The following is a 13,271-nucleotide window of genomic DNA, read 5'->3' as shown; positions in this document are numbered from 1 at the left end:
CATTGCTCTTCAGTGAAGACTATTTCATACAACTTGAAAACATGTAAAGAATTTCATTCTCTTTCCCTGAAGAAATTAAAATCAAGATTGAACACATGGAAATTTCATCTCCTTTCAAAGCGCTGGCAGTCTTTAAGTAGAAAAGATGTTTCATCTGTTTAGGTTTTATCCAGTTTACTGAACGTGCACAGTAATATCAGCTGACTAATTGGTTTTGAAGAAGAGTGCTCAATAGTACTTTCTGTGGGTTCATCCAAACTGTCCCAGCTCAGGGTGTTGCTTTGAGAGTCATAAATCACTTCTGAGTCCTCACATTTTTTCATGTCTTTACAGCCAGCAGTTGCCAAATCATCATGTGTGTTCCTCTTCAGACATGCTTTCCCTGTCTTTTATTATTTGCTGTTAGATCAGCTTCTTCCAGCAACATTCTGCAATCAGAACTCCACAACCATTTGGAATCAATCAGGGTTACTGTGAGAAGTTACCAGCACCACTTGGAGGAAGCTCTAGGAAAATTAAGGAATTTGAATGTGGGTTTTCTCAAAAGTTGCAGGTATATAGATTTCATGGAAGTGTTGTTTATAAATGGTGACCTGTTTCTGGGAATCAGTGTTTGTTGCCTAGGCAGAACAGTAAAAGTAAAGTTTGTCTTGTTATTCATCTAGCTTCCTATTTAAAAAAAGAAATTTATCTTGTTAAACCACAATTACGATACTGTTTTCATCACATTTGTGTTGATACATATGTTTCAGGGCTGTTTAGCTAAAATCATCTTGGAGAAAAAAATGACTCGTGGCCAGTTGCTTTTATGTTTGCTTTCAGATTATTTTCAGAGGCAGGTGACTTTTCTTCTGAGGAGGTAAATGTTTTCACCAAGTGTCTTCAGAAAGAAAGTAAGCAAATTGACTCCTTTGAAAGTTCAATCAAGACAGATGTGAAGCAAATAGAATCGAGCTGCTTGGAGCAGGTAGGCAGAATTCCATTATTTCAAATGATGTTTTCTATTGACATATTTGATGTGATTTGCACTCAGCCTGCTTTCAGAATAGAACACTGTAAGACTGTTCTGTTTGGCAATTGCATGATGGAAAAAAATAGTAGAAATGGCAAGTTCTATCATTTAAGTTTTAAAAAGTGGAAAATTGTCTAGTCCTGTCTCTTGTTTCTGACATTCTTGAAGGCTACTGAACTTATCAAGAAGTATGGAAAAAAGTTTGCTTCTCTCTCTCTGAGTCAAGCCTTTATGGAGAAGGTCCATCAGTCTTTGAGACAGCTACGACAGCAAATCAAATTAGAGGTACAAACAGAAACATCAGAACTTTGCTTAAATTCATTATAATAATTTTCTTTCGTACCATTGAGATTTTGGCTGAATTCGGAGTGGACAAATACTAAGTGATTTTTTTACATTAGTTTAAAACCTCTTTTCTGTCACTATCAGCTGTAAAGTGTATTTTTAATACTGCTGCAGCTGTGCTGGAGCGCTATGGCCTTGCAGCACACTGAGTATGTACATCTGAATTCACCAGTGTTTTTGTGTGGTGCAGCAAGTGACATGAAGCATTGCTTTTGTGAATTACTGTTTTAGCTTCTCCTCTTGAGTACCAGGGATTTTTAACCAGCTTTTATCAGTGGTTCTAATGGTTTGAAAGTGGAGCCTCTGAAACTCCTGTGAATGGGGACTTTACTTCTCCAGTATTTCCTTCTGCTTTAGGTAGCAAATTCCAATTTGCAGTCAGTCACATTAAAGTCTTACCTGGAAAAGCTCCAGAGGAAGAGAGATGCATATGTTCATTCTACTGCAGATAAAGAAGTAAGTTCTAATCAGCATGAAATGGTATTTAATTTGACTTGTTATTAGTTGTTATTGTTATTCATTTGCCTCACTGTGCATGTTTGTATAAACTAGTATTTTTGAGGAAGACTTACATTTCCTTATATTTGGGGCTGGGCAGGAACACAGAATTTTTTCTCGGAAAGGTCCTTGTCCTGGATTCAGCTGGGATAGAGTTAATTTCTTCTCAGTAGCTGTTCCAGCGTTGTGTGTTGGATTCACAATGAGAATGGTGTTGGTAACACAGTTTTTGCTAAGTTGTGTTTATCCTAAGTCAAGGACTTGTTTTCCCTTGTCTCCTGCTCTGCCACTGAGGAGGTTCACAAAGGAGACTGGGAGGGAGCACAGCTGAGACAGGTGACCCAAACTGCCCAAAGGGATGTTCCACCCCGTGGAAGATCCTGTCCAGTCCATAAACTGGGGGAGTTGTCTGGAAGGGCCAGTCTGGGTTCAGGAAGGGTGGACTGGCATCAGTCAGCAGGTGGTGAGCAATGGTATTGTGCATCACTTCTTTTTCACTTCTTATTATCACTATTGTTATTATTATTTACCGTTATCATTGTATTGTAATTTACTCTGAATTATTAAACTGTTCTTGTCTCAACATACAAATTATCCTTTGATTCTCCTCCCCATTCCACCAGAGCAAGGAGGGAGAGAAGGAGGGTTGAGCTGTGTAGTGCTTAATTCCCAGCTGCATTTAAAACCCCAGCAGTCCTTTTTGGAGAGTCAGTACCTGTTTTCCTGTTTGTCAAACCAAAACCTCAGCCTCTTACACAATCTCATTGCTTCCATGTATGTGTACATAAACTGGTGACAGAACAGAGGCAATTAATGTTGTTTGCAAGAGTCAGCATGTTTGAAAAGGTTAGAATAGTTAGTTCAGTAAATACCATTTGTGTTACCATATCTTTCAGGCTTTAACTTCTGAAGAGTTGTATGATTTTGCCAGAGAGGTGTTGAAAGAGCTGAAAAAGAGGAGCCAGTATCTTGACTGCTTCTTAGTAAAAGCAATGATCCCACGTGCCCCCGTAAGATAACATTCACATTCTCTGTATTTTATTTAATATTGAGAGAATTTTCATGTGTACATGTTCTAATTGCTTTTCAGAATCTGTGCTTTGAATTTGCAATTGGAAAAAGGATCTGCATTATGCCGAGATGTCCAAGACACTGTAACATTAGGACAGCCTTTTTAAGAGGCTGAGTAAATCACCAAGTTTACAAAATGCTAAAGATACATGGCATTGCAATGAGTTGCTCAGTTCTTCATAAGAGTTTGTTTTTAAGGTGTAGCACTTATTCAGAGATAGATATTTCACAGGTTTCTTTAAATAATTAAAAAAAAAAAAAAAAATCCCAAATGTGTCCTGAAGGGATTTTGTTTTTATCAAACAGGTTGTGTTTTCTTTCCTCCCTTTTCTGACAAGTCTGTCTTTATTTTGTAATCTCAGTGGATCATCATTTTAAGATTATATCCTTAAATACTGTTTATGATGATTATGGAAACCTACTGTTAACTGCTTTGAAGTGTTTGAGAGCTGTATAGCTGTAACAACATTGCTATCAGAATGACAAAAAATTTATTTCAGCCTGTGAAGCAAGATATTGTCTGTTTAGAAAATCTGCTTTGGTAGTCACTCCTACATGGAATGCTTTCACCTACTGCCTGCTACGGTCTGCAGGACTTCATTTTTCTTCCCATTTCAGGAGGACTTCACCACTCTTGGCACAGATGGGACATTGCAAGAGGACTTCACCACTCTTGACAGGGATGGGATGTTACAAGATTCCATTGCTCCTGCCATTCAAAAAGAGAGTCTCAGAGCTGAGAGCAAAAGGATGGTGATGGGACTGGATCCTGACAAATTCCCTTTGTTAAATCCAAGCAGAATGGGTACATCAGTACTTGATGATTTGGCAGTAACTGTTATCAGAAAATTAGCAGGGTAAGTACTTTGCCTAAAGGTATTTCTCTGTCCCTTGTGGGGTTTTTGTATTTTCTTTGCTACATATCCACTTCTCTCCGTAAGGCTCGTAATAACACTATAAGGGGCTTCACTACAGTATTTTTAAAATTTGTATTCCAGAAGCATATAAAGGTTCTCCTGAATTCATAGTTTGTAGCTTACCTTGTATGCCCAGAACTATTGAATAGACTGTTCATAGGTAATATTACTACATATTTTCTGCTCAGTTTAACTTTAAAAATCAGTCTAGCTGAGACTGCTTTCTTTTTAAAAGCAAGATTTCTCAAAGCCCAAAATGCCCCTTTGTGAGTAATAAGTGACATCTAGTATACAATGATAAATTTTAGGTATTTAATTTTTCTCTTCTAGAGCCTTATTTTAGTTGGAAGGTGATTACCTGCTACGTAGGTGACTAAATATACAAAGTGTAAAATGAAGAGAATGACAAATGTTTGATTTGCAAATACTGTCTTAATGCAGTTTTGTTTGTAGAAATTCCAAAATTCCAGTCAAACAGTCGGTTAGTCCCATGAAATTACTTCTATATACACGGTCAGTTGTAAAAGTAACCCTATCTGTTAAATATGATCTCAGAAATATAACTCACTTAGCACATGATAGGGATAGAGAACTTGCCTAGTTTGCTATATAATACAGTATAGAATATAAGATAACAGGATATTCAGTCGTTATTAGCTTTTTTTTTTTTTTTTTTTTTCAGGTTTGACCCATTAAAAAAATCCCAAGACCTAAATCAGGGGAGAGGTGTGCCTGTATTTCTTCTAATATTTTCTTTTCATCTAAATTGTAGTTTCTGGCATTTTACTGCACAGCTCTAGCATGTTCCAGGCCAGTGGCTTCTATGCTAGGAACTCAGGGATAGTTGTGCTTCCCAGCTCTTTTCCTGGACATCTTTACTTACACTAAGATGATTTTGGGCTCCTAAGGCAAGGAAAGCCACAGAATAAGATAATAATGTTATAAAGAGTACGTGTGTTTGTGATAGCAAAAGGGAAATGGGGTCGAGAAAAGAAGTAGAGCAGAAATCATGAAACACATAGGGGATCAGGGATCCTTCTCACAGTGTATGATGTAAGATGAGCACAGAGGTAACTCCAGATGCTCCCTGCCCCAGGTGTTCCCATTTCCTCGTCTTTCTTCCACAGACCTTGACTCCTCCAGCCATTTCCAAAGCTATCCTCAATCTCTTCCACATTTGCAAGTCCCCATGACCACCAATGCTATGAATGTAGCCCATTCATTCTCCTTACTCACCTGCCTCCAATTTGCTTTAAATCTCCTCCCATCTACCATGTATTTTCTGTGACATTCCTGTGACTCATGCCCCTGCGCATAACCTTTATTGCTGTTGCCACTTCTGGGTTACTTCAGGCCTGTCTGACAGAAATGTTTGTTCCTGTAGTCATCCCCTACATATTGTAAGGAAACATTATAGAAATAAGAATACAAAATATATATACACACTTAAAAAGCACTTTAGTTGGTATCTATGCAATATTCTTCTTCTTTCCTTGTTAACTATAAGCAATTCTTCCCCCAGCAAAAAAGAAGAAGGTATCCAATGCACATTCTCAGAAGTCTGCAGTTCAGATCAGGAAGAAATCATCTTGTGATGAAACAAAGCCAAAAAAAAGGTAAGACCCCCTAAAAGGAGGAATTCCACTTAAAATATTCCTATGCAGGAATTTACCTAAGCTTTGTCTGCTCATTGGAAGAGTCTTACTGCTTATTTGTATTAGCCTTCTTTCATCTACTGCTAATCATTTGGAATCTCTTACCTGTTTATGTCCGCTTTGTGGGGTTTTTTTCCCCAGATTTTGACTGGAAAAATACTGTTCTTTTTCTGTCTCATCTGCTGCTGTTTTGTATTTTGAAGTTGTTGCAATATAGACTAAGCCTTAAATCAATGTGGCTTAATTTTCAGGTGTGTCTAAATAGTTTGTCTTCAGCTTAGCCCACAGATGGATGAAATGAGCTACTGTAATAGTGAAAACAACAGAAAAGTTTTGAAAACTGAGAGTTTAGAAGAGAATTCCAAGAATCTTTTCTCCATCAAAATACTATATTTATATTGTCATGGTTTGGGAATGGTATTCCCCAATTTTGTGCTTGTACTGAAACACTCCAAACCATGCGCTGCTTGCTCACTCCCCTTTCCCTGCAGCAGCTGGAGAGGCAAATTGGAGGCACAAAAGGTGAAGATAAAGGTTGAGATAAGAACAATTTACTAGAAACAGCAATGAGATAAGAAAACAAACCCTAACAGCAGCAGTGTTATTAGCAAAGGTACAAGAGAGGCAAGTGGCTCGCATGTGAGTGCTCACCACGAGGAAACCCCTGACTTACCCCACTGCCACCACATTCCCCAACAGCTGGGACCCTTCCACCCACTTCCAAAATGAGGAGAGGTGGTAGAGAACAACCTCCAGGTCCTGGCCATACCCCCTCCTGGCTACTGCAGGAATTAACCCTCTCCTGGCCAGAACCAGGACACATAGAGTACTAGTTCTAGAGTTATATTTTTTCGAATTTTTCTTCACTTTCATGCCTGTCATATGACTGACAAGCTCAAATCATCAGCCAGGGAAGGAAAACACTCGTGGATAGTTTCAAATCAATGTTTTTCCTTTCTAGTGAAAAAAAAGGCAGAAAATCTCTTTCCATGGAAGAGAGATCCCAGCTATTTGGAAAGAAGTCTATGAAGTCTAAGTGAGTCTTATCTTTCCAGAACAAGAAGTTAATCTATAAAAACCCTCTATGTATGTATGTACACATGTATGTATCCATCTATTGTGACCTATAGAGTTCACCACTGAATTTGGAGGTATTCAGCCTTGATATTTATAGGTCAAAGTGCTTACAGCACAGTTCTTCTTTGCAGCATAACAACAGTGAAGATAGAAGTCATCTGGTTCATTCTGTCTAATGTCTGAAGTGGAGTCTTACTGGAGCCCATTTTGTACATTTACAAGAAGTGGGTGGGGAATGTAAAATAGCTTTTCTTTCAATTATTTTCACATCTAAGAAGACCAATACATTTTACACCTTCATTCTTGTGCTCAGTGTTCTATTAATAGAAATAAACAAGGAACAAACAGGTTCCATTCCCCTTCTCTAAGAAAATTATCATACTGTTTCTTGATTTGTGCATCTACACTCTATAGAACTGAGATATTTTTTACATGCCACACAAAACTGTTCAAATTAATGCCTAAGATGTTTAAGCATTTGGGGATTTTATTCCATACTGTTCTTGATTTGTGCATCTACACTCTATAGAACTGAGATATTTTTTACATGCCACACAAAACTGTTCAAATTAATGCCTAAGATGTTTAAGCATTTGGGGATTTTATTCCATACTGTTCTTGATTTGTGCATCTACACTCTATAGAACTGAGATATTTTTTACATGCCACACAAAACTGTTCAAATTAATGCCTAAGATGTTTAAGCATTGGGGGATTTTATTCCATATTGTGTTTCAAAATAATTCCAGTAAGCAGCTAGACGCACCTTCAGATATTTTTGCTTTATCTAAAATACATGGTAAGCTCTTTGGGCACAGGAATTTGGCTAAGATTGGTTTTTTGTGACAGTGATCTGGCAGTGCTCTCCAGTGAGCAATTACAATAGCTCCTTGTCCTGGCTGCATCTGAAGAGAATCTGTGTTAATATGGGGGAAGGTTTTTAGGCATTTTGGTTATTGCTTTGTGTATGCTCTAAAAAATATACTAAAATTAGCCTGAGCAAAATACTTGAAAAACAGTGAATATTGCCAATGTGATCATTTAACAGCGTGATAACATTTTTAATTTTTTAACATTTTTGTGGTTTTCAGTACTTTTAAGGGGACTGTTATGAATATTCTCTGGAGGGGTAACAACACCTTGCTCTCCCTTGGTGAGGTAAGGAAATGTCATGTTCTTCAGTCACTTCTGCTTTCATAGGTTAATCCTGTGTCAGAGAAATAATTTGATTCTTTCAATGTTTGGCAGACTGTCCAAAAAATTTTCCTTTCTTCTCCTGTTGTTATATACCTAGATGTGACATGTTTAAATGTGTTAGCGACCTTTTTTCTGGTTTATCTTTCCCTTCTGCAGGAGTTCTATGGAGGAAAGAAGAATCTTCAGATGAGAATGCCTGAAGATCTGCCAGAGACATTTGAACATTGGGCAGAAATGCTCAGACTGAAACTATTGGCATACCAAAGGCAGACAGATGATTACTACAATTTCTGTCTTGGAGGTAAATCCATTCAGTTAAGACTTTCATTTTCTTGTGTATGTAATTTTTCAGTATGTCAGCTGAAAATTGCAGTGACCAAGAATTATGTCATTGTCATTGAAAAACTGCAGTTGTCTTTACTGGAAATTGAGGCAATATTATTTTTTATGTATTATCAGCTATAAAAAGTGTAGCAGAAGGGTACTCGACTAAGTTAGAAGACCTGTACAAAGTCACATCTTTGAGCAAGTGTATATTTCTCAAAGCATTGCACCTAGAAATAGGAATGTCAGGGACAGAATTTCTGTGAGAGAAAATTCCAGGCTCTTTGTGTCATATACACACCCTATCTTTTCCAAAAAGAATTTCGGGATCAGCTGACGTGGTTTGAGGAGGAGCTCTCTTCTGTTTCCCAACTGGTTGTGGAAAGTCTTTTAAAAGAACATGAGCAGAAACTCAGCTCTTTTACTGCTTATACTCAGCATCTCTTCAGCAGACAGCTGAAGGAGTGGGAGGATGTGAAGGTATGTATCATGGACATACTGGAATGCTTTTAGTGTAACCAATGCTAAATGCATCAGATTGATGAAATTTTATTGCTCTCATTCTCACTGTTTGCTTCATCACTCTCTGCTGAGCTGGCCACATATGTAGTTTCTGTGTTTGCAGTTAGTCTGCTTACTTCTCCTGGAAGCTTTGTATTTCGTGGAACTCAGTCCCTTCTCTCCCGGCTTCCAGCACTGGGCTGCCCCTTTCTAATCTCCTCAGCTCTGCCTGTTATCTTACACTTGGATTGTCAACTCTGTAAGGGCTCTGACCTTGTGCTAGGGCCAGACAGCTCCTACTGTATGGGTGCACTCCTTTGTAAGAACTGTGATGTAGAGATAATGAAATGCTGCTGTTTACTATCATTCATAAAAGAGGCATATTTTGTCAAGTAATATCAGAACTGAGAATAGAATTGTAATGGAGATCATGCAGAAAATGCTACAGTGTCTTGAGATTCTGTCTGAGTATTAAAAATCAGGTTAAAATTGTAGTTATAGAGATACAAAAAATACCTTACTTATCACGTGGTAGAAGAGATGATTATTAGTTGGAAAAAAATCCCAGAGTGAGACCAGAGGCCAGCAGAGAGGCAATTTGGTGCATGTTGCACTGCAAAGCTTATATCCAGACTGCCAAGATGTAGCTCCATTTTCCTTGTCTTTCTGAATACCTTTATAGAAAATGTTTGTGGTTTACTTCTTCCTTTTTATGACTCACAGTACATTCTTTACTGAAGGCATTTCTTTCTTATGTACTTGCTTAAAGACTATGCACCAGAGAAAATTACATTACTCCCTGGGACACCCAGATAACTCCTTTCAGCTGGAGGCTTTGTGCCAAGAGGAAATAAAAAGGCAAAAAGATCAAACTGATGGTGTTCACCTCAACACAAAGATGCTGCAGGTAATTGCAAAGCCCTTGCTTAAATGTGAACTTAAAAGTTGGAAAGGAGGGTGTATTTTGGATACATTTTTCCTCCCCATCCAAAGGAAACTTGAAAATTTTTTCAGTTTTAAGCAATCCTGTTCATATATTGCTAAACTTTCTAATGGTGTATTGTCAGCATTAGATCAATACAGATATAAATACATCTGCACACATACTATGGGTGCTTAGATACAAAATATCAGTAAGTTCCACAATGTATCATTCATAGAACCTACTGACTATGAGCATAATAATGGTGGCTAGGAGTATTGGCTGTGGTGGTCACATCCTGTGGTTAGCTCTCTTACTTCCAGACAACAGATGTCTGGAAGGGCTTCTTCTCTGTGCATAATTGACACTTTTCTACACAAGATTAACAACTGAAATAAGCTGAATTTACAGAAGAAATTCAGGAATCAAAATCTTTTTTCCCCTCCACCCCCTGGGTTTATTGAAGGTTGGTTCCCCAGCTTTAAAGCTCTTTGTTTACTTCTCTCAGGCCACTGACTCCAAATTCTACACTGCCTGCAGAGTACATGTATTTTTAATTCCCAAGCAGTGTCACCTTCTACTCCTAGCTCTGCATACAGACACAGAGACACAAATACCGTGTTTTAGAATAACACCTGGGCTAAGCACTTCCACCCAAAGTACCTGAATTCCAAAATGATCTTCTCTTTGGCTAGAAGCTGGTTTTATCACATTTAACCCAAATATGTAACTACTAGGTACCTATACACAAACCTGTACAGTTTTTTTGAACTTTAGATAATCAGGCCATGTTAAGAATACTGCAGAGACACTTTGAGACCCTTTTATGTGCAACTCTGAGCCTTATGTCTGTTATCTGCAACTGCTGCAGAATTTCAGGGTTGGATATTTGTGTAGTCTTTCGGAGCCAAGTTAAAAGGAGAGGAGATCAAATTATCAAAGGATAATTTGTCACTTGTCTCCAATGTCCCAACAGGATTGTGCTGCTGAGTGTGCTCAGAGCTTTTTTTCTGCACTGGCTGCCCTCACTGAAAAGCTCCTCTTGGAACTAGATGAAACCATCACTGTTGATGACATACAAGTAGCAGGTAAGAAAAGAAGAGATTGCTTGTTCAGGCCTCCTCTTCCTTCTCAAAGATTGCAGCAGTCTGTCCCTAGGACGAGGAGGCTTTGATATGCTACAGTATTTTAAATTAAAAGATTTCTGTAATAAAGCACGCAAAGCGATTTCTTGAGAGTGGAGAGCATCGAGCTGCACCGTTAATCCAAACAGTTGTATTCCTGACATTGTTTTATTTCTGCTGAGCATATCTTCTATTACCTCCCAGAAACTGAAATACCTAGAGAGAAGATGTCGACTTTAATCCATCCTAAACAAGCTGGACTTCCTCTAGGAACCTCTGAAGTTCCACAGTTACTCAAACGAGGAAGGAGGTAGTATTTGGAGATACTGAACACTGTTCTGTCTAATTTCTCTGCTCTAAACTGATAACAGGCCCTGTCCTCATAGTTTTTTGCTGCACTTGTTGAAACTGCTGCTCATCATTAGTAATGTCATTGAACTAGTTATGGGGTAATTTGAGTGAATAATGATTTTAAAGAAAGAAAAGCAATGGATCCAAATAAAAGTGAATTGCATACAGTACTGTAAAACAGTACCATGTCATTGCTCTGGCTATGCCCCTTGCCTGTCACTAGTTATCAGTTCAGTACATTCAGATCTATGAATAGTCTGTGTATTGTCATTCAGAAGAAATGAATTCTGTGCTGTGGAGAGATCCTGATGCTTTAAAAGAAAAGGTGGTTGTACTAAACAAGTTTTTAGGGTAAACCTTTTGTGGAGAAAAAAAAATAACATTGATCTTTGGCACCTTAGTAAAAGTAATGTGAATTAGTGTGATCTGTTCCCTTTTCTAACATTATTCTCATGTGTTGGTTGGTTGGTTGGTTTGGTTTTTAATAGGAGTTGGCCAGGAATACCTGAGACTATTCTTCCTGACGCTCCAGACTATACTCTTTGCAGAGGAACTGCATCAGTTCCAACTGCTAAGACTACCCTGGGCCATCTAGCAGTGGTGGACGCAAGACAAGCTGCATATAAGGTGGGTCTGTGGGGAAGGACTCTGGAGTGGGCTGCTGCTGTTGCGGGTTTGGTTTTTTAAGAAGGTGGTTATAGAATCTTGGTTATTTGTGTAAGTTTTTAATGTACACAGTGCTTTCAGGTCTTAGAGCCGTATTATCCATGTGCAGAAATCCTTTCTCATGTCCATTTCTTTGTGATGCTGTCAGAAGCAGACAGGGTTGGTTTCTCAGGGAGTCTTCTTATTCAGAGACATGACAGAGGGGAACTGTTTCAGCAGAGAAGCGTGGATGGTGTCAGAAACAGGACACTGCTTTTTGGCAGCATCATAGTTCCAAAAGCAGCTGTGCCTCAGTGCCATTCCAGTCCTGCTTGTTTTCACTCACCTTTCTTTCTGAGGCCTACAGTTTCAGCCTTAGATCACAAAAGCTGGTTTCCCCACAAAAGATGAAGGGCTAGAAAATACTTCATACCTATCTTATATCCGGAAAAATCACAGATGCCTGTTTCCACCATAAAAATGATCACTCTTTCTTCACTGAGTCTGTTAAAAGAATGCAGACAACTCCAAGCCTCTGAATCACACAGACAATTGTTTTCAAAACAGCAGTGCTCAGTAGTTAGGAGAATATTTTTATGTTAAATCACTTAGAAATGTGTTTCTGCATCTGACCTGGAAGTAATCATATTCCCACTGAACTAAATTAACTTTTTAAATAGGGGACTAGGATAAAATACACTGTCAACGATGGCAAATGCCATCAGAACTATCGATTTGCCTGCGTGTTTTATGTATCTAGTTCTGGTGCCCAAGAACCTGGTTACAGCACAGATTTGAAGGGAATGTGGTTGTTTGGAAACAAATGGTTTAATACAAATGGTTGGATAAAAGGATTGGATACAGGACGCATGCCACAGGAATATTTTCCTGCATGTATGTTGCATTAAAAATACAGTACTTTATGTTTTGGAGCATGGACTCTTGAACAATATTAAAATGCCTTCAGGTTTTTATGGTAGTCTACAAGTTTCTGTCTAGAGGAAATAACTTTTTAGCAGCTTTGTAATAGTTCAGTTCATACTCATGAGTTAAGAAGCTCCAGCAAGAGCCTGAGTGCATCCTGTGTTTGAGATGCATACTTGGGTCTTGAGAGAAGGCAACTCCCTAATCTTAGGGAGTTCCATTAGAAACTAATGGAAGTGAGATGAAGACCTTGCATTTTAGTAAAATATAAATATTACTGGTAATTTAATTTCAGAAGTCTTTAAAAGGAACACGGCTAATAGTTAATTATTCATAGAGTTCTATTGTCAAAGGCAAGAAATAAGTGGCCTCTATGTGGTCTTCTGACACAATGGATCTGGACCTGGATTTAGGCAAATAAAATTATATTTCGTCACTACCAATTTTGTCCTTAATTGTTGGGGTTTCTTATACAGAAATACAAATGTAAACTCGAGCAGATGTTTGCCCAGATCAAGGAAGAAAGTGCAGCTCAGCTGCGGGCAATTCAGCGCTGGAATGATTGGTGGGAAGAATCTGTCCGGAAGATAAAGCTACTCTACGTCTGAGATCAGCCAAATTCTGCTGAGCTTTGTTGGTGTAAATTGACATGGTTGTATGAATGTCACTGATGTTTTTCTTTTATCTTACTAATCTGTTGCACTGAAA

General features: G+C 38.4%; 1 protein-coding gene across 5 annotated transcripts in view; it reads left to right on the top strand.

Annotated features, from left to right (window-relative positions):
- The window catches only part of CCDC180 (coiled-coil domain containing 180), a 28,982-nt gene extending 15,711 nt beyond the window's left edge, over window positions 1-13,271 (top strand). For 4 of the 5 annotated variants that reach the window (XM_048313151.1, XM_048313154.1, XM_048313150.1 and 1 more), the window contains 17 exons: window positions 407-553; window positions 823-967; window positions 1,181-1,297; window positions 1,715-1,813; window positions 2,752-2,865; window positions 3,545-3,783; window positions 4,526-4,569; window positions 5,366-5,459; window positions 6,460-6,534; window positions 7,667-7,733; window positions 7,929-8,073; window positions 8,416-8,576; window positions 9,367-9,504; window positions 10,496-10,607; window positions 10,848-10,953; window positions 11,483-11,621; window positions 13,040-13,271. In XM_048313151.1, the coding sequence (XP_048169108.1) occupies window positions 407-553; window positions 823-967; window positions 1,181-1,297; window positions 1,715-1,813; window positions 2,752-2,865; window positions 3,545-3,783; window positions 4,526-4,569; window positions 5,366-5,459; window positions 6,460-6,534; window positions 7,667-7,733; window positions 7,929-8,073; window positions 8,416-8,576; window positions 9,367-9,504; window positions 10,496-10,607; window positions 10,848-10,953; window positions 11,483-11,621; window positions 13,040-13,171 (2,074 nt within the window). In that variant the 3' untranslated portion in view covers window positions 13,172-13,271. The remainder of the gene's footprint in view (window positions 1-406; window positions 554-822; window positions 968-1,180; window positions 1,298-1,714; window positions 1,814-2,751; window positions 2,866-3,544; window positions 3,784-4,525; window positions 4,570-5,365; window positions 5,460-6,459; window positions 6,535-7,666; window positions 7,734-7,928; window positions 8,074-8,415; window positions 8,577-9,366; window positions 9,505-10,495; window positions 10,608-10,847; window positions 10,954-11,482; window positions 11,622-13,039) is intronic. The other variant, XM_048313153.1, reaches the window with a different exon arrangement.

Source organism: Corvus hawaiiensis, chromosome 9 (assembly GCF_020740725.1).
Source record: "Corvus hawaiiensis isolate bCorHaw1 chromosome 9, bCorHaw1.pri.cur, whole genome shotgun sequence".
NCBI lineage: Eukaryota > Metazoa > Chordata > Aves > Passeriformes > Corvidae > Corvus > Corvus hawaiiensis.
This window is presented reverse-complemented; position numbering and strand designations above follow the sequence as displayed.